General features: G+C 59.1%; 5 protein-coding genes across 6 annotated transcripts; 3 read left to right on the top strand and 2 right to left on the bottom strand.

The window, feature by feature from the left end:
- The first annotated feature begins 700 nt into the window (after positions 1-700).
- JDV02_002646 (putative NRPS-like protein biosynthetic cluster) lies at positions 701-3,481 on the top strand. Its single transcript, XM_047983693.1, has 3 exons — positions 701-2,124; positions 2,186-2,895; positions 2,944-3,481. The coding sequence occupies exons 1-3, from the start codon at positions 1,427-1,429 to the stop codon at positions 3,285-3,287; spliced, it is 1,752 nt and encodes a 583-aa protein (XP_047839665.1). The 5' UTR covers positions 701-1,426; the 3' UTR covers positions 3,288-3,481.
- Positions 3,482-3,563: 82 nt separating this feature from the next.
- On the bottom strand, positions 3,564-5,565 carry SAT14 (Putative O-acetyltransferase sat14). Its single transcript, XM_047983692.1, has 2 exons — positions 4,251-5,565; positions 3,564-4,068 (listed from the first exon to the last, which is right to left on the bottom strand). The coding sequence occupies exons 1-2, from the start codon at positions 5,340-5,342 to the stop codon at positions 3,706-3,708; spliced, it is 1,455 nt and encodes a 484-aa protein (XP_047839664.1). The 5' UTR covers positions 5,343-5,565; the 3' UTR covers positions 3,564-3,705.
- Positions 5,566-6,955: 1,390 nt separating this feature from the next.
- Positions 6,956-9,606, top strand: MFS2 (MFS siderochrome iron transporter 1). The gene is made up of 2 exons (XM_047983691.1): positions 6,956-9,349; positions 9,442-9,606. The coding sequence occupies exon 1, from the start codon at positions 7,334-7,336 to the stop codon at positions 9,191-9,193; it is 1,860 nt and encodes a 619-aa protein (XP_047839663.1). The 5' UTR covers positions 6,956-7,333; the 3' UTR covers positions 9,194-9,349; positions 9,442-9,606.
- On the bottom strand, positions 9,607-11,752 carry JDV02_002643 (uncharacterized protein). Its single transcript, XM_047983690.1, has 4 exons — positions 11,035-11,752; positions 10,257-10,956; positions 9,872-10,179; positions 9,607-9,787 (listed from the first exon to the last, which is right to left on the bottom strand). The coding sequence occupies exons 1-4, from the start codon at positions 11,663-11,665 to the stop codon at positions 9,732-9,734; spliced, it is 1,695 nt and encodes a 564-aa protein (XP_047839662.1). The 5' UTR covers positions 11,666-11,752; the 3' UTR covers positions 9,607-9,731.
- Positions 11,753-13,839: 2,087 nt separating this feature from the next.
- Positions 13,840-18,359, top strand: JDV02_002642 (uncharacterized protein). 2 transcript variants are annotated; one of them, XM_047983688.1, is made up of 3 exons: positions 13,840-14,151; positions 14,229-15,153; positions 15,209-18,359. In XM_047983688.1, exons 1-3 carry the CDS (start codon positions 14,005-14,007, stop codon positions 18,235-18,237), a joined length of 4,101 nt encoding a protein of 1,366 aa, XP_047839660.1. In that variant the 5' UTR covers positions 13,840-14,004; the 3' UTR covers positions 18,238-18,359. The 2 variants fall into 2 exon arrangements, with proteins under 2 accessions (XP_047839660.1, XP_047839661.1); XM_047983689.1 differs by having other exon boundaries at positions 13,840-15,153.
- Positions 18,360-18,692: the final 333 nt, after the last annotated feature.

Raw genomic sequence — 18,692 nt, 5'->3', positions numbered from 1 at the left:
TCCGTCTGCCAGTCCGCTCAAACCCACGCAAAGGCTCATCATCATGCCTGGGCGAGGCGGTTTCGGCCAACTTACGTGCCGAGCCTTCGACAAATCCCCTCGCAGGCACTCCACACGCGTTCAAAGCCAACATGACGAGCCGGTGTCACTGCCGAGATCCATCGCCGCCCGCTATTTTTCTTCACAGTCAGCTTTGCTGCTGTGGAGTGGGCACCCGTTGACCTCAAGGGTCGAAGAATTGCCGCACCAGAAGACGCCCTCTGCGTCTTGGTGGCAGCTACTCTCGACGGACCCCTCAAGATGAAGACCCGCTGCTTGCTCGGACCTGGACGCGAAGATGGTCGTCTCCGCCGCCCATGCAGAACTAGTCGTACAGCCACCCCGCTCTAGGTATGCAGCTTCACGCCGCCGTGACGTACAATGTACTTGTACCGAGTGCCCACTGCCTGATGCGTCTGCGTCTGACCCCCTTGTCGGCGCCGTCCCACTTTGCGGCGCATATTCTTTGAATCTGATAAAAAAAAATTTCTCCCTTCCTGGTGCTCTGTGCTCTTTCAGGATGCTGCAGCCGAGGCCGGAGTGGAGAGGCGACCGCGACTGTTGAGGTTCATACCCCCGTTGATTCCAATTGCGAGGTGGGCGAAACGTAACGACATACTCATCTTATCTGATCATCAGATTAGATGGGGCTATGGGACTCGCCCAGTAGGACTCCGACGGCCGTCGCGAAGTTGCCGAAAGGACCCCTCGGCATAGCTCGGGTATTCTATGACGTACAGTCCAGGGCAATGGCAATGGATACCACCCCATACCCCTCTGTCTTGTCTGGGCCGGCGAGATCGCCTGGGGCTAAAATGGTCGGCTGAACGACTCGATGCAGGATGGACGCTGCTCGACGCATGATCGTCACCTTTCGAAGCTCGCCTCTTGCATCATATGGTACCATACACTTCCCAACTCGCCTAGATTCGTACACTCAAGGGCATCGCTGAGCCTGTACTGCTACTCTACTCACACCTTGCTGGTCTTGAGCATTACGTGGGCTCGCGGGACCTGCAGAAAGTTGACCTGGTCTGACTTGCAACGGTACAATACGGCGGCCCCACGGTCTCCTACGGCGCGGCAACGTACCTTGCACAGAGCTGACTGGAAATAAGTCGAGCTCGTGCATCAGGGGCCTAGTCTCATGCTGCTTGTCGTCAGGGCCGATCCTGGACCACTGACCCCCATACCTGCTACGTAGTTTGGAGCCATTGGCAGTCGGTTCACCCTAAGCCTTTCTTTCGCTTGGACTTGCTCTGCAGATACATCACCCGCGCTTAAACAATTGCAACAGCAGATCATCCGATCGCAGAACCATCTCGTCGAGAGGTAAATAGATATCTTCCCGACAGGCCTTGCCCAGAATCGGTGCGTCATCCCGAGCATGGCTACTCAACCGACTGCGATATCGTCCATCCGCCACCAGGAGGACAACACAGTCCCTGTGACCGAGCGCCTTTCTCTGGTTCACGGCCCCCTCGACCCTCCTCTTGTCGATCTCACTCTCGGCGAGCTCCTCGAGCTACAGACATACCAGCATGGAACGCACGAGTGCATCGTCATCCCCTGGACGGGGGCCCGCTGGACCTACAGTGACCTCAACCAGCAAAGTTCCTCGCTCGCCCAGGCCCTCCTCGACATGGGCATCGGCGTCGGCGATCGCGTTGGCATCATGGCAGGCAACTGCGAGCAATACGCGGCCGTCTTCTTCGCCGTGGCCAAGATAGGCGCCGTGCTCGTCATCCTGAATAACACGTACACGCCCACCGAGGCCATGTACGGCATCGAGTTTTCCGACTGCAAGGTGTTTTTCACAACCAAGACCATCGGCAAGCTCGACAACACAAGGCTGCTGGATGAGCTACGGGGAAAGAAGAAAGGAGGGAAAGGCCCCCAAGTGTTTATACTACGCGGCGAGTCAAGCGGGTACACGACATACGACGACCTTACTCGGGCGAGCGGTCGCAAGAACCACGACCGGCTGTACCGGGCGATGAGACGGGTTCTACCTCACCAGGTGGTCAACTTGCAGTTCACAAGCGGAACGACAGGCATGCCCAAAGCGGCCATGCTCACGCATCAGTATGTACAAAATCCGGGCGCATCTAGCACTAGAGGTATTTCAAGACTGATAGGGCTTCAGCAATCTGGTCAACAACTCGCGATTCATCGGCGATAGAATGCGCCTCACCTCCGAGGACATCCTCTGCTGCCCGCCGCCGCTGTTCCACTGTTTCGGCCTCGTCCTTGGCCTACTGGCCATTGTCACCCATGGCGGCAAGATTGTCTACCCAGCCGAGGTCTTTGACATCCCCTCAACGCTGCGGGCAATCTCCGACGAGGGCTGTACGGCGGTTCACGGCGTGCCGGCCATGTTTGATTCACTCTTCCAAGCGGAGCTCCCGCCCGGCTTCAGCTGCGATAGGCTGCGAACGGGCATCATCGCGGGCGCCCCGGTCCCACGGTATCTCATGGAGCTGCTGGTGAACCGTTTTGGCATGTCCGAGTTCACAAGCAGTTACGGCCTGACGGAGGCGTCGCCGACATGCTTCAACGCATTCACCGACGACGCCATGGACACAAGACTCACGACCGTCGGCACTGTGATGCCGCACGCACAGGCCAAGATTGTAGACCGGGACGGCAACATTGTGCCCATAGGCACCAGGGGCGAGCTTTGTATGGCTGGCTACCAGCTGCAGGCTGGCTACTGGAACAACTCGGAGAAGACCAACGAGGTCATGGTGCGGGACGCGGCGGGCGTGCTCTGGCTTCACACTGGGGATGAGGCGGTGTTTGACGAGAACGGATACTGCACCATCACGGGCCGCTTCAAGGACATAATCATCCGAGGTAAGCACCCCGACGAGCGCTCAATGCATGTGTCTGATAGCGCATTAGGTGGCGAGAACATCTATCCTCTGGAAATCGAGGAGCGCCTCATGGCTCACCCGTCAGTGTCGCGCGCCATCGTCGTCGGTCTCAAGGACAAGCACTACGGCGAGGTGGTGGGCGCCTTCGTGGAGCGGAGCGACAACGGGGCGCGGCCGAGCGATGCCGAGCTGCGCGACTGGGTGCGCACACAGCTCGGCAAGCACAAGTCGCCCACGCACGTCTTCTGGCTCGGCGAGGAGGGCGTGCCGGCCGACGTGCCGCTCACGGGCAGCGGCAAGGTGCGCAAATTTGAGATGGCCAAGCTTGGCGACGAGATGCTGCGCCAGCGGGGAAAGACTGCCAAGCTGTGAGTGACTGGAGCGGAGCTCGCCATGATGGGATTTAGTATCGGTCTCGCGGCTGCTTGTACGTACGTAAACGGTGGTTTGGACACTGAGGCGGGGGGGGGGGGGGGATTCCTTGTTCATATTTTACTTGGTATGGAGCTACGTGCAGAAAAGTTTAGACGAGACTGGGCATAAAGAGACTTCAATGGCAATAGAGCTTCCAATTTGATCCAATCTAGGCATCACCGTTTTGTAAACTTGAGTACGTCGACAACATGTATGTAGCGTAGAAGCAAGCCCATTCATTTGCTTGTGACGGGATGCTTGTTGAACGCGGGCCCCGTGTAAAACGACAAACACATGAACACACACACACAGAGACTTGTACAGACAAAACTCCCATCCTGTCCCAGCTGCTTGCCTCCAGTCCCTCCCCGGGCCCTTACAGTTTGGGCACCAAGCCGATGCGCATGCCTCCGACCGCCTTCTCGTTCTCGGCCAGGGGGCACAGCTGGAAAAACCTGCCGCGGGGGCAGCGAACAAAGGCGCTCCGCTTGTGGGGCAGGTCGACGAACTTGTCGAGGCCGAAGCCGTGGATGAGGTCGTACATGACGACGGTGGAGTTGGTGTCCTTGGGCTCGCCGACGACGTGCATGGTGCGCGGGTCGTCGAGGAAGAGGTAGTGCATGAGGCTGCTCCACCAGGCAGAGACGCGATGAGGCCCGCGGAAGCGCACGTCGCCGACCAGAGAGTGGCGGCCGCGGTCAAAGTCGTCGGCGTCGTAGTAGCCGCCCAGGCGATCCTCCTGCAGTTCGTCGCATCGGTCAGCTCAAAAGAGTTCGAGTCCACTGCGACTTGGCTTGCTTGGCTTGGCTGGCCGGCCCGGTAGGCACGGAACACTCAAGGCAAAAAGAAAGGCGGGAAACATGACAAGGAGGGAAGAAAAGAGAGAGAGAGAGAGAGAGAGAGAGAAAACCGCACACATACCTTGGCCCAGTACACCTCAAAGTAAGCAAAGTAGGTGTCGTCCCACTTGGCCAAGATGGCGAGCTGGTGAGGATCCTCGTGGATGTTGCGCAAGTATTGGCGATGGTGCTCCACGGTGCCCGACTCGTTCCACCCCTGGGAGACGCGAGGGTCGTTTTGCCATTCGTGGAACAGCCTCAGGTGCTCCGGGTCCTCCCAGTCGAGCGAGACCATGGAGAAGGTCTCCTTGAGATGAGGGATCCAGCGGCTGTACACGACGGCCCCCGGGGCTGGCTTCGCGGGCCGGACGGGATGCCACGACTGCTGGCAGCGCTCGGGGTCTTGCGGATCGCCGGCCGAGGCGACGGTGATGGTGTGGTGCAGCGGCGTGAGGGGGTACGAGGCCAGCGGGTTCGGGCCTCCCGACAGCGACTTGGGCGACTCGTCGGGGCACCAGACGGGGCGCGGGCCAAAGGGCGAGCCGGCGCCTTGCCAAAAGGTGCTCCGGAGAGCCACGACGACGACACTCTCGTTCGCCTCGGTGGACGAAGAGGCCCTCTTCTTCTTCTCCGCGCGGGGCGGCAGCGGGTGCTCGACGGCGAGAAGGACGTCCGTCAGCTGCCGGGCCAGGGTCGAGGCATCGCGGCCCTTGAGCTCGAGGCGAAGCAGCTCCTCGGCCGGCCGGACGGTGAAGAGGAAGTAGATGAGGAGCCAAAGCTGCGCCAGCGACGGCGGCGGCGACGACGAATCAGCACCGTCCCAGACGACGGTCGAGCATGGCGATCGCCTGGCGCGGGCCCAGGCGCCGTTGTTGGACGCGGGAGGGAGCTCGCTCGACTTGAGGTGCGCGGGCTCGGAGAAGGCGAGGGCGGGGTTGTCGAGCTTGCCGGGGAGCTGTCGCTGCTGCTGCTGCTGCTGCTGCTGTTTCTGAGAGGAGGACGAGGAGGAGGACGCAGTGGTGGTGGGCTTTTCGCGAAGCTGGTAAAGGGGAAGCTCGCCTCGACTGGCTTGCTTGCCGAGGACGTACTCGGTGAGGTACGGGTGAGGCAGCTTGAGGACGGTCTCATCGGCGGACAGAGACGCCAGCTGGATCACCAGGGGAGCGGCAGCCATTTTGTAGGATCGAGGTGTTCCCCTCGGTACGGACGCAACGCAACGTTGATGCTGACACTGCTAAAAGGCGTTGGACGACACGACACACCTAAACCACCAACAGCAACGATAACAACACCAACAAAACAATTGGTGGGAAGAGAAACGGAGTTGTCGAACAGAAGAAGATGGCAATGTTGACGAGGAGGGGTCCGTTGTGACAGCATCGAAGCTACCGTACTGCTGCTACTACTACTCTACTATTACTACCAGCGCCAGCACAGGCACCACCAACACGACACGACATGGAGCCTCGCCCGGGGGCCTTTGCTGTGGCCTCATGCTGTGGCGGCTCGGGACTTCCTACTACTACCACCTATGTATCCAGCCAGCCAGCGTAGGAAGCTACGCCCGGAGGTTCCAGGGCCTGGTCTGGCTCTATTACTCGTACCTACAACTGCGCGGTGTGTGCCAGCGAGGGGTGGTGGAGAGGATCGCCGCCATCTTCGACGCATCGAGGGTGGGGAGTCCTGGGCGCGCGCAAGCACGCAAGCAAGGCCGCATCGAGAACCTCGGATGAGACGACAAAAAGACGCCGCTGGATGGCATGGATGCTGCTGCCGCTGCAAGTCCGACGGAGTCAGGCATATGAGCGATGCAACTCGGATGGAATCCACGCACCGCGCGGCCGTTGTCACGTACTTGGTACTATACGAAGTATCCATCGGCCGAAGGAAGTTTTTCACTCGCCGGACGCACCCCCTCGACGACACACACACCCCCTCCCCTGCTCTGCCCTGCCCACCCACCCCTTGGCATCAATTACCAAGGTCTGATGGATCTCTCCAAGAGTGGGGTGGGTTCGTGGATGAAGCCTGCCGGATAGCGAGGTACAGGTACAAGCTGTAAAAAAATCCGCCGCGCAAGCCGACCCTGGACCGGAGGAAGAAAACCAAGTACGTATTTCCCTCACGGACGGAGCCGGGAGAAGAGAAGAGAAGGAGGGGGAAAAGAAAATAACGCGCGCCTAAGCAGACAGACAGACAGGGAAGTGAGAAAGCGAGCGAGTTGCGCCAGCCCTTCAGAGCCGCTCAGCTGTGGAGTAAACTGGATGTGCGTATACTACCGTACGCATTAAGCTCACCGTCCGATGTGTTACGCGAAAGAAGGCGAAAAAGAAGGAGAAAAAAAAGAGGAACGCATTAATGCTGGAGAGCATATGTGCTGTGCTTAACTGTCGTGCGCCCCCAAAGCGGAGAACTGTAGCAGCAGGCCCCGTTCGCTGCAGAAGGTTGTTGAAGCGCTGATGGATGGCGCCTCGAGTGTATGTCTTTGGGGCACGTGAAGTAATCGGAAGGGAACGGTCGGGTAAGTTGTTGGGGTGGTGCGCTGCTGCACTGCACGTGTGTACTTCGTACACTGTTAGTACTGAGTTACGTACTGCAACTGGCGGCGGATCTGATAACCATAATAACCTTGTTGGTGGGAGGAGCGAACTTTTGCCGAAATGGCGTACATACGCACGGACCAACAAGACGCCTCCTGCATTCATCCCGGCGCCCCTTTGATCTGATAAGGACCGGACCAACGTAAACGCCTCGTCAGTGTAGTGCACCGACCAGCAGCCGCAGCGAATCCCGTCCACCCGGCTCTAGCCCCCTGCTAGTACTAGCAGAAGAAGACCTGCTGGTGCCGTTCCGGTCTGCCCTCTCCAAGGTCACCTATGCTCCGACAACGGCGCGGTGAGGTGGCTGACGAGCCCTCGATGTCGACAGTGACACCCCCCGGCCGGCCCACCAGTGCGGACAGGACATGCACGCACGCGTGATGCAGTAGTACTCTGAGTAGCACTCATCCTCGTGGGGGACTACCAAGTGGGTGTGCTGCTGCGCATCCTTCGTGGCCGCAGCAGGGCCAACCAGGGTTGCAACATCTTCAACACGGACGCGCCGCCGTCAACCCCCAGCCGCCGCGGCGACGACGACGGCAGGTCTCAGACGCGCGCTGTCACCATGAGACACCACGAAGCCGCCCCGATCTTGCCCAAGGCGGACGGCCGGGCTTATGGCACCACCGTCCCATCAGAGTCTGATAAGAGTGCGGCTCGCGTTTCATGTACCCAGCGCCAACAAGTGTCCGGCGGCGCTGACACCTACGATGGTGACAGCAGCCATCAACGACAACAACAACAACACCATGATGAGCAACAAGACCGCCTTCTCGACGACGGCCAGCTGCCGCCCCTCCAGGCCGGCGTGCAGAGCATCGAGGCCACGACGACGGCATGGACCCAGACCGCGCTGGTGGCCGCCTACGCCATGATCTGGGTCATCTACTTCGTCAACACGACCCAGCAGGGCGCCACCAGCGCCCTCACGCCCTGGGTCACCTCGGCCTTCCAGCAGCACTCGCTCACCCCGACCGTCGCCCTCATGAGCCAGATCGTCGGCGGCGTCTTCAAGCTCACCCTCGCCAAGATCCTCGACGTCTTCGGCCGGCCCCAGGGGTACCTGCTCGCCGTCGTCCTCACCACCCTCGGCCTCGCCGCCATGGCCGCGTGCCGAAACGTGGAGACGTACGCCGCCGCGCAGGTCTTCTACTGGGTCGGCTTCAACGGCCTCGACTACTGCCTCAGCATCTTCGTCGCCGACACCTCGTCCCTGAGGAACCGCGGCCTCGTCTTTGCCTTTTCGAGCTCGCCATACATGGTCACCGCGTGGCTGTCCGGGCCCATCTCCGAGGCCTTTCTCAACGGCCCCGGCTTCCGCTGGGGCTTTGCCACCTTTGCGGTGGTCACGCCCGTCGTCGCCCTGCCGCTGTACTTTCTGTTCATGCACAACTACCACAAGGCCAAACGGCGGGGCCTCATCCCCGAAAGGAAACACGGCCAGGGACCAACGCAGACGTTTGTCCACTACGCGCAAGAGTTCGATCTTGTCGGTGTGCTGCTGCTCTCGATTGGTCTGGCTCTGTTTCTCCTGCCGTTCAACATCTACTCGCGCCAGGAGCTGGGCTGGCGCTCGCCCATGATCGTTTCGTTCCTCGTCACTGGCATTGTGCTTCTCGTCCTATTTGCCCTATGGGAATGGCGATGCGCACCCGTAAAGTTCATCCCGTACAGCCTCCTCATGGACCGGACCGTTTTCGGCGCCTGCATCCTCGCCTGTGTCAGCTTTACCAGCTACTACATCTGGGATTCCTACTTCAACTCGTTCCTGCAAGTCGTCAACGGCCTCTCCGTCACGCAGGCGAGCTACGTAGGGCAAGTCTACAGCGTCGGCACGTGCCTCTGGGCTCTCGTCGTCGGGCTGCTGATCCGCAAGACGGGGCGCTTCAAGTGGCTCGCCCTGTACGTCGGCGTCCCGCTCCTCATCGTGGGAGTCGGCCTGATGATCAGGTTCCGCCAGCCAAACGTCCACGTCGGGTGGCTGGTCATGTGCCAGGCCCTCATCGCCGTGGCCGGCGGCACCATCGTCATCTGCGAGCAGACGGCCGTCATGGCCGCCGCCGCCTCGCACCAGTTCGTCGCCGTCGTGCTCGCCGTTGAGTCCATGTTCGCCGCCCTCGGCGCCGCCATTGGCCTGACTGTCGCCGCGGCCATCTGGCAGGCCGTGTTCCCGAGGAAGCTGCGCGAGTACCTCCCCGCGTCGGAGCTCGGGAACCTGGACAAGATTTACGGACGGCTCGACGTCCAGCTGTCGTATCCTGTTGGGTCGCCGGCACGGATCGCCATCCAAAGGGCGTACGGCGACGGCCAGAGAATGATGCTCCTAGGGGGGACGTCGGTCCTGATCATCGCGCTCGTAGCGGTGGCCATGTGGCGTGACATCAATGTCAAGAGCATGAAGCAAGTGAGAGGCAACGTGATTTGAATGATGGGAAGCATATTTAATCATGACTTTGATGAGAAGCAAGCATGGCGAATCTTGGATTTAGAAGCATAATCACGTAGAGCGCATTGATGCTTCAATTGCACACGCGTCATGAACAAAGCCTTTTCATCCCCTTTCTGAACACTACTGATCACCGTGAGTAACCGTGTCCAAACAACTGTCAAGACCACCTTACGCCAGACTAAATGCACGCGCACCATGATCCCTCGAAACTCACCTTGTCACAGGTCCGGGTCGCACGGCAGGGCATACAGCGGCCCCGCGTAACAACCCCCGCAGAGCAAACGCGACAACCTCTTGACAAGCTTGCACTCAATGGTGCTATGATAAGGGGGGTTCACAAGACATTCACAGTTCCAACGCTGAGGATGATGTGGATAATTGCTCCCGATGTTCTTGACACGCTATTGCGGTGTCATAGCTGTAAAAATCAACTCCCATGATCCAATAACGCCAAATTTTCTACCGTTTCCAATATGCCTCATACCTCTAGGCTCGCGCTCTCTTAGAATCATCATCAAGCCGTCAGGTTCTCCTGCTTGCGGCCCCCCAGGCCAATCCAGTCCCAGCAGACTTTTCGTGCGCGCGTTACCGTTAGCAACACCCGACAGACGAATGGGCTACAAATGATCACTTGGGACGGTGCCGGTGACTTACTCGTGAAACCCAGGTCGTCTCTAAAGTACGACTGCATCACGTCTTCGCCAAAGACGGTCCCCTCCGGCCCGGACGCGACCGCCTTCTTGCCGACCGCGAGGCCGATCATGGGCGGAATCTCCAGACGGAACTCCATGAAGGCGGGCTCCTGGCCGCACCTCTCCTTCAGGATGCTCTTGTGGATGTTCTGGGCGACGTAGTGCCCGCCGTGCATGGCTGCGCCGCAGCGCTTGATGCCCGTGAACCTGGCCAGGTCGCCGGAACAGAAGTGGTACTCGTGGTTGGGCGTGCCCGGCTCAAAGCGCAGACTGCAGAGGGGAAGGTGTGTGAGCAAAAATGGAAGAGAGGTGTTAAAAAAATAAATAAAAATTAAAAGGAAGCTCACCTGGTTTCAATCTTCACGTAGCCCTCTTCGTCGACAGCCGAGGGCGGCAGGTACGACGAAGTCGTGACGCTCTTGGAGACGGCCATGATGACCTGGCTGGCATACATCTTGTGCCCGTTTGTAAACTCCACCTCGTACTTGGTCGACCCGTCAAGGGTCTCGACCTTGTTAGTGCTCTTGAGGCGGTGACCCATCAGCACGTCCACGTTGGCCTCGCGGACGAGCTCGAGGGCCTTGTCCTTGCATTCGTCCGACAGGCCCTCCGAGGACAGGAGCTTGTCCCGCGAATGCACGAGGGTGACCTTCAAGTCAGGCTGCACCAGCTTGAGCTCCGCGGCCATTTCGATGCCCACGGCACCGCCGCCGACGACCACCACGCCATGCTGGGCGTTGGTGACGGCGTGTATGTGCTCTTCGACCTCGAGGAGGTATTGCTTGCGGGTGAGGGACTGGGGGACGACGGGCCACACCCGCCTCAGGCCGGTCGCAGCCACGAAGTAGTCGTACTCGTGCGTGGTGGCCTCCTTGGTGACGTTGTCAACTGTGGTAGCCTTCTTGGCCTCGCAGTCGACGCTGGTCACGGCCCCGTTGACAAACTTAATCTGGGGATCCTGCAGGCCGACCAGGTCCTGGAACTTGACCCAGGCCTTGTTTGCGTAGTCTGAGTCTGCGAGAGCCAGAGGCGACCCGATCAGGTGGACTTGTGTAGAAGTCAAGGTCAGAGCGCGGAGTCAGGGTTACAACAGACGCAATTGTCCAGGTAGTGACGATGTCTTACAGAAGCCGTCCCTCTCATCGGCAATGGTTATGTCCCAGTTGACGCGCGGCAGGTCGGCGTGGTGGACATAGGCCTCTTGGGCCATGCGCGGGGAGAGGCCCTGGCCGAGGTCGAGCAAGTTGGCGGCCGCAGACAAGCCACAGTAGGACCCGCCGGCGATGAACACCTTGACGGTGGGCGCGTTTGCGTCCGGAACGGAACCCATCTTGAAACCCTGACGAAAAGGGGTGGCAGCAGCTGCGACGAAGTTCCGTCTACGGACCCGTGAAGGCGGATCCCAAACAGTCGACGGGGTGTGAGCGGCGGCGGCAGCAGCAGCAGCAACAGCTATAGAGAGGCGAGGCTGGGTGATGGGAATAGTATGCAATGCTCGTCGGCCGCGACAGGACTTTGGGGAACGTTGCAGAAAAGGGAAAACCCGCTGCCGCTGGGGGAGAAGCGAGGGTCGGGCGCAGTAGGAGGCGAGCACCACCGAGGGGGTAGGGATATTACTGCTACTACTAGTAGCACCACCACTGCTGGGTCGGGTAGCGCTGATGGACAGTGGCGGCGGTACCAGGACACGCGGAGCTGTGCGCCGTGGGCACGCCCGGCCGAGGATGGCAGCGGCGGGTAGCAAGGACGACGACATACATGCGACCTTTCTGGACACGTCGATGAGACGCTGATGCCCGGAGAGACACACGCGTCTTCCGTCTGGGCACAATCTCAGAGACCGAGCGAGCCCCAATATACAGACACATACACGCAGACAAAGGACCCCTACGATACCCAGTACAAGTATTTCTACAGCTCATCAACGGCGGGAACCGTCGGATGAGGACCTAGGCAAGGGGTTTGGGATTCGGGAGCAAGTCCTTTTGCCGGGGGGCGCGACGACGGACAGGGAATAGAATAGGTATCGAGTCCGGCAGCGGAGTCCTACTGCAGACTGTGCCTACGTACTTTGTACGATACGGTAATGATAAAGGGACAGAGAAGCAGAACGGCGGGGGAAGAGGGGGGCCCCGCCAACGGTTGTGAGCTTACTTCAGACCCTCGCTTATGCCGCAATAAGGCGTTGCAAACATCTTTGTCCACTTTTCGAGGATGGGAGGGCATGAGGGGGTTGGTTGGTGGCGGTGGTGGTGGTGGATCCGGAGCTTATCAGATCCGCCAGCTGGCACATGAGACCACATGCAACCCTTGCGGGTGTGGCTGTCCGTACTTGTACATACGTTCGTACCGTACCACGTACGGGTTAGTAGTACCCGAGGAGCTATGATGGGGCGAGACATGCGGCACAATGACTTTGCGCGTGCGCGGCGGAGTGCAGGCGGAATCGGGCGCGCAAGGCCCAGATGGCGGTGACGAGGGAGCCCGTTACTACGAAGTGCCACTACGTATTGTACGTACGTATGTTCGTACTGCATGAAGATGAGTGTCTGCCGGCCAAGCGTTGTGCACACTGCGCGGGCCGAAGCGAGCTGTGAGCCATTTTCGCAGCGGACTTTTTTTTTTTTTTTTTGTGTTGGCGAGAGGGTCCCCATCCGTCGAGCAGTGCGGGCCAGGCCAGGCCGAGCCAGGGTGGTAACGCGGCGCTGGACCCGCGGTCGGCTGCGGTCGGCGATGGTTCGCGCTGCGCTCCCTGGGCGGGCGGGGAGGAAGGGGGTCGGAAAGCGGCACAATGAGATCAATACCTGAGGAACCCGGTCCATATTTGCAGAGTCCCCATCTGCGTGGTTCCTAATCAGGCCCTCATCACAACCGTACCCGCTGGCGAGAAACTTGCGCTCGCTCGTGTCGGTCGCCGCTCGGGGAGGAGCGGCGCCGCGAGCACTCCTCGGAGGGACAAGGGACGCGCCGGATGACTACCACTAGCAGCGCAGCGCAGCGCAGCTTGAAACCGCCGAGAGAAATTATCTGATCCGAGTGCCCCACCTCCGCCAAGCCCCGGTCTCCGGGACGGCGCCGCCCCTCGAGCCAGCCAGACACGCCGTCGTCGGGGAAAGTACTGGTACCTGCGACCGACAAACAACACCAGAAGCTAGCCCGCCACCTGCAGACAGGGGAGGGGGGTGCGGCTTGCTGCGTGGCGGGACGCGGCCGGTACAAGGCGAGACTCGCCGGTACCTTGCCCTCGATAAGCCTCCCTGGGCATCTGCACATCTCATCTAATCTGATTTTTTTCTCTCTCGCTTTCTTTCTCCTGATGCCCCACTCTGTATTCTTCTTCACGGGGAGAACGGGCCTGTGCCCGTCGCCGCCCCCCCATGCATGGTACTGTTTTTGTATGTCGTTCCCGTTTGTCCGACGCTGGCCCGCCGGCACGCCGTTCGTTGCACGGGCACGGGTCAGGGCAGGGGGTAGGGCATGATGCTGTATCGCATCTTGGGCGGCAGAGTTCGCGCGCGCGGGCGCAGGCGGTGGAATCTTCGGCATGTGCTGCCGCTCTTCCTGCTGGAGCTATGATGCCCATCGTCCACGTCGCAACTGTGACGGCGGGCAAGACGCTTTCGTCGAGTTGAGCCGTGTGACCATGACCTTCTCAGCCCTCAACAGCAAAGGTACCTAGTAGTGATTCGGTGTAGATACTACTAAACTGTGCGGTATCGTTATCTTGGGCCTTTCATTGCCACTCTCAACCGGCTCTGCCGCTGTGCCGTGAGTTGTTTCCTTCCCTTGCAGATCCCTCCAGTCTTGTCCACAAACGCAAACTGCTCCTTCCTTTCCTCTGCACAAAGCACCAAATGGCAGGCACCCCGCCCGCCTGCCCACCGCTCCTGCATCCCATCTAGCTCATCGGCCGAAAGCTGCCCCCCCCCCCCCCGGTCCCGTCGGTCTCCCCATGCGTCACACACAGTCCACTCACAGGCCATTTCTTTGCCCGCTCCTGCCTCTCTTCACTTCTTGGGATCATGCGTCTCTGGCTTGGTGACCTGCCGACCCAGCTGACCTAACGACAGCTCCTGCCTGAGGTGGTGAGCAACCATGGGTGCTGCCGCCAGGAATGAGGCCGCTGCTGCTGCCACTGTTGAGCAGCAGCTTGCCCATTCAGAGCCTACATCGGCGACCGCTGTCAATGTTGTTGGCGACGGCAACGACAAGTCGAGTGCACCGGCCAAAGACGACAAGTCTGTAAGTTGTCTACCAGGTCCCCAGTATTCGCGACGCGTGCCATCATCGACTTACACGTCGCGTTGAACACAAAGCAGCCCCGGGGCGACTTCTTTACCTACTTCCGCCTGCTCTTCTACGCCAATCCGACATGGTTCGACATCCTCCTCCTTGTTGTCGGCACCATTGCCGCCGCCGGCTCCGGCGTTCCTTTCCCCATTATGGGCATCATCTTTGGTGACCTGCTCGACAATCTCAACAAGGCATCCTGTGAGGTCAACAACTCTCAGCCCACTGGCGATATCCAGTCCGACACCAACAAAAAGGTTCTGCTCATCGTCTACATCGCCATCAGCAGCCTAGGATCCATCTTCATCTACGCCGTCTCCTGGGGTCTCTTTAGCCGTCGCCTCGAAGCGCGCATCCGAGATCGATACTTTCGAGCCCTTCTTCGACAGGATGCCACCTTCTACGACAAGCGTCAGGCTGGAGAGCTGACCTCGAGGCTCAACGCCGACATACAAGCCGTGCAATCTGGCACATCCGAAAAGGTCGGCATTTGCATCGGCTGCTCCTCCTTCTTCATATCCGCATACGTCGTTGCATTCATCCGGGACACAACCCTCGCCGCCATCCTCATTTGCCTGATTCCAGCCTTCTTCATCATGGCCGGCATTGGCAGTACCTTCACGACGAAATTCGCGACTCGCATGTCGGATGCTATTGCATCTGCGTCCTCCGTTGCCCAGGAAACACTGTCGCATATCGCTGTCGTCCAGGCTTTTGGCGCTGGTCCCCGCCTCGAAGGAAAGTTCGCCTCCCGAATGTTGCAGGCCCAAGGGCACGGCGTAAGGAAGGCCATTACGGCCGCCGTCCAGGCCGGATCCATCTACTTCATTGCCTACTCAGCCAATGCACTTGCATTTTGGCAAGGCAGCAGGCAAATTGCCGACATCGTTGAGAAGGGAGACAACTACGTCTCAGTCGGTCGGGTGTATACTGTTGTCTTTCTTATTGTCGATGGTAGGTTTTCTGTCCGCGTGTGCTTGTGGGCTGCCAACCTGACTGTTTCCGGTAGCCTGTGTGATTCTTGGGTCCATTGCTCCTCTTCTGCCGCTTCTCGGTAATGCCGCCGCATCCTTCAAGAAGCTCCGCGCCGACATCGACGCCCCGTCTGCCATTGACTCTCAGGCCGACACAGGAGAGAGACTCCCAACCTCGATCTCTGGAACGGTCAATTTCCAAGACGTCACCTTCGCCTATGTGTCTCGACCCGACCAATCGGTACTTAAGAAGGTGTCCTTCACTTGCCCTGCCGGAAAGCACACCGCCCTAGTTGGACTGTCAGGAAGTGGAAAATCGACAGTTGCCGGTCTCACTTGTAGAATCTACGACCCAACCGAGGGCACGGTTTATCTGGACGGCCATGACCTGCGCACACTGAATGTGAAGAATCTCCGGAGCTTCATGAGCTTAGTGCAACAGGAACCGTCGCTGTTGGATCGCTCCATCCTGGAAAACATCGCTCTGGGTTTGCTCAATTCTCCATGGCCGGCACACCAGCGCTTCCAATCCGTTATTCTTGGCACGGACTTGGCAGATGTTGCCACGAGCGTCAGAGCCGGTAAGTCCTTGGATGAGGCTGCCCAGTCTAAGGGCCAGGATATGGTAGACCTGGTTAAGTTGGTTCGGGAGGCCGCCGCCCTGGCCGATGCGTCCGGCTTCGTCGATAGACTCGACAACGGCTATGGAACCCAGGTCGGAACTGGTGGCAAACTCGTCAGTGGAGGCCAGAGGCAGCGACTTGCACTCGCGCGTGCCCTGATTCGAGATCCCAAGATTCTCATTCTCGATGAGGCGACCGCTTCTCTAGACTCGGCCAGCGAACATCGCATCCAGATGGCCATTGAGTCCATCGCAAAGGATAGAACACTCATCGCCATTGCACATCGGCTTTCGACTATCAAAAATGCAGACAATATCATTGTCATGAACAACGGTGAGATTGTCGAGCAAGGGACTCATATACAGCTCATGGCCCTCAATGGCGCGTACGCTGGCATGGTTCGTTTGCAAAACATTGAGTCCAAGCAGAATGACGATACCCCCTCGATGGCGAGCACCGCGCGTGGGGACTCGGACGCCATCGAGAAGGATTCATTGCTGGAGGAGAAGGCTTTCAGGGCGGAAAAAACAAAGTCCAACGAAGCTGCGGCAGACCCAGATGCTCCGAGCACGCCAAATGAACCTGCCATCAAGGAGCTGGACTCGCACAAATCCACTGGTCAAATCATTAAACAGTTAGCCAAGATGGCCCGGCCCAACCTCTTGTGGATCGTTTTTGCAATATTTGCCAGTGTCATTGTTGGTGCGAGTTTCACTGGATCAGGTCTCATCTTTGGCAACACAGTCGGCAGTCTGAGCCCTTGCAACACGGCCGATCACATTCGATGGGCAGGACGCTTCTTTGGAGGCTTGTACTTCATGCTCGCCTGCGTGGAGCTGATTGCAAACTCCGTCAGCTGGTCAGCCTTTGGCTACGTGGCGGAGAAGCTGCTGTACCGCCTTCGCGTGCTCTGCTTCCGTTCAATGTATGAACAGGGGCTGGACTGGCACCAGTCCGGCGGACGGACGCCAGCTACGCTGCTATCCGTCATCACCGCCGATACCGCGGCCATCGGAGGCTTTAGCGGCTCCATCATGGGTACCATGTTCTCCATCGTTGTCAACTTCGTCATCGCCATCACAGTGTGCCATATTCTCAACTGGAAAATAGCGGTGGTCTGCCTGGTCACGGTGCCTATTCTCCTGGGTTCCGGCATCCTGCAACTACGTGCGCTGTCGAGATTCGAACGAAAGCACGCGGGCGCATTTTCAACCGCCATCGGGATCACAGTCGAAGCTGTCAACTCCTTCAAGACTGTCTCTTCACTGTCACTGGAGCAGGAGATTCTGGAGAGCTACCGCCGGGCTCTGAGGGCGCCACAGAAGGAGATGACGCTCGCGAGTGCGCATGCCAACCTTTTCCTCGCCATTTCAAACAGCTGCGGCGCAATGATCTATGCATTCGCGTACTGGTGGGGGTCCACAAGAATAACCAAAGGAGAGGCCACACCTACACAGTTCTTTGTCATTCTTATCTCCATGCTTGTGAGCGCGCAGTTGTGGGGTAACATGTTTACTCTGGCGCCGGAAGTGTCACGGGCCCGAGAAGCTGGTTCTCGAATTCTTAGCCTCTTGGACCTGACGTCGTCGCAGGATGTGTCGCATTCCAAGATCGAGGAGGGTGGTGAGAGCGAGAAGAGAGACGACGTTGAGGCCGTGGCAGAGGCAGCACCAATATCCAGCTCGGGAAACCGAGGCGCAACGGTCGTCTTCAAAGACGTGGGTTTTGCGTACCCTGCCAGACCTGACGTGCCTATCCTGCAGGGCATGTCGTTCACCATCCCGGCAGGGCAATTCTGTGGCCTCGTTGGGCCGTCGGGTGCGGGCAAGTCCACTATCATGTCGCTCGTGCAGCGCATGTACTACCCTACTCGAGGCACGGTTGAGATCAATGGGGTCGACATCTGCGCCCATGATGGCACAGACTTCCGCAATGACATTGCCGTCGTGCCTCAGGATTGCGCCCTGTTTGACGGCACCATCAAGTTCAACGTCGGGCTCGGATCCAGGCCCCATCACGAGGCAACGGATGCCGAGATTGAGGAGGCATGCAAGCTGGCCAACATGCACGAGACCATTATGGCGATGCCCATGGGATACGACACAGAGTGTGGACCTAATGGATCACGGTTGTCAGGCGGGCAGCGTCAAAGGCTTGCGATTGCACGAGCTTTGGTTCGAAAGCCTCGCCTGTTGCTCCTCGACGAGAGCACCAGCGCGCTGGATGCCGAGAGCGAGAAGGCTCTCCAGGAAGGCCTCGAGCGGGCGGCTCGCGGCATCACCGTCATTGCCATCACACATCGGTTGCACACGGTGCGCAAGGCTGACGTGATATTCGTGGTCGAAGGCGGCAAGGTGGTGGAGAAGGGCCGCCACGAGGAGCTCGTCGAGAGGAGCGAGAGCTACAGGGTCAACGCTCTGCAGCAGATGCTTGACGGCTAGGCAACTGCAGAGCTGGTCTGGCTCGCATGGGGCACCGTGTTGTATTAGCGATATTTTAATAGATTGGGTAGCATATAGCATATAGACAGGGGCAAGAAAAGCATTTCTGTTTTTTTGGCGACACCAAGCTTCAGGCACGGCATCTTCACATCTTCAAATTGCGCCATGGCTTGGCTTGTGACGGTGACCCCGTAACGATGAGTGGGCGGGCAACTGTCAATGATGTGGCGATGATCATCCCGTCATCGCTGAGCACCTTGTGCATATGCCTGTAGGAAGCCTCCGTAACGAGAAGTCGTACGGCCATAACCGTCTGGGCACCAGGGCAAAGTGTGCGAAGCAGACGATGCAACCTCATTCGGGTCGTACTCGTACGACGCCCGTCCGTGTCACGAGAGCAGCCGCATAAGTAGCACAGATGAAGGCGCCATCGGGAGCACGGCGGTCGAGACCTG

The sequence above is a fragment of the Purpureocillium takamizusanense genome, chromosome 2, assembly GCF_022605165.1.
Source record: "Purpureocillium takamizusanense chromosome 2, complete sequence".
In the NCBI taxonomy this organism is placed as follows: domain Eukaryota; kingdom Fungi; phylum Ascomycota; class Sordariomycetes; order Hypocreales; family Ophiocordycipitaceae; genus Purpureocillium; species Purpureocillium takamizusanense.
This window is presented reverse-complemented; position numbering and strand designations above follow the sequence as displayed.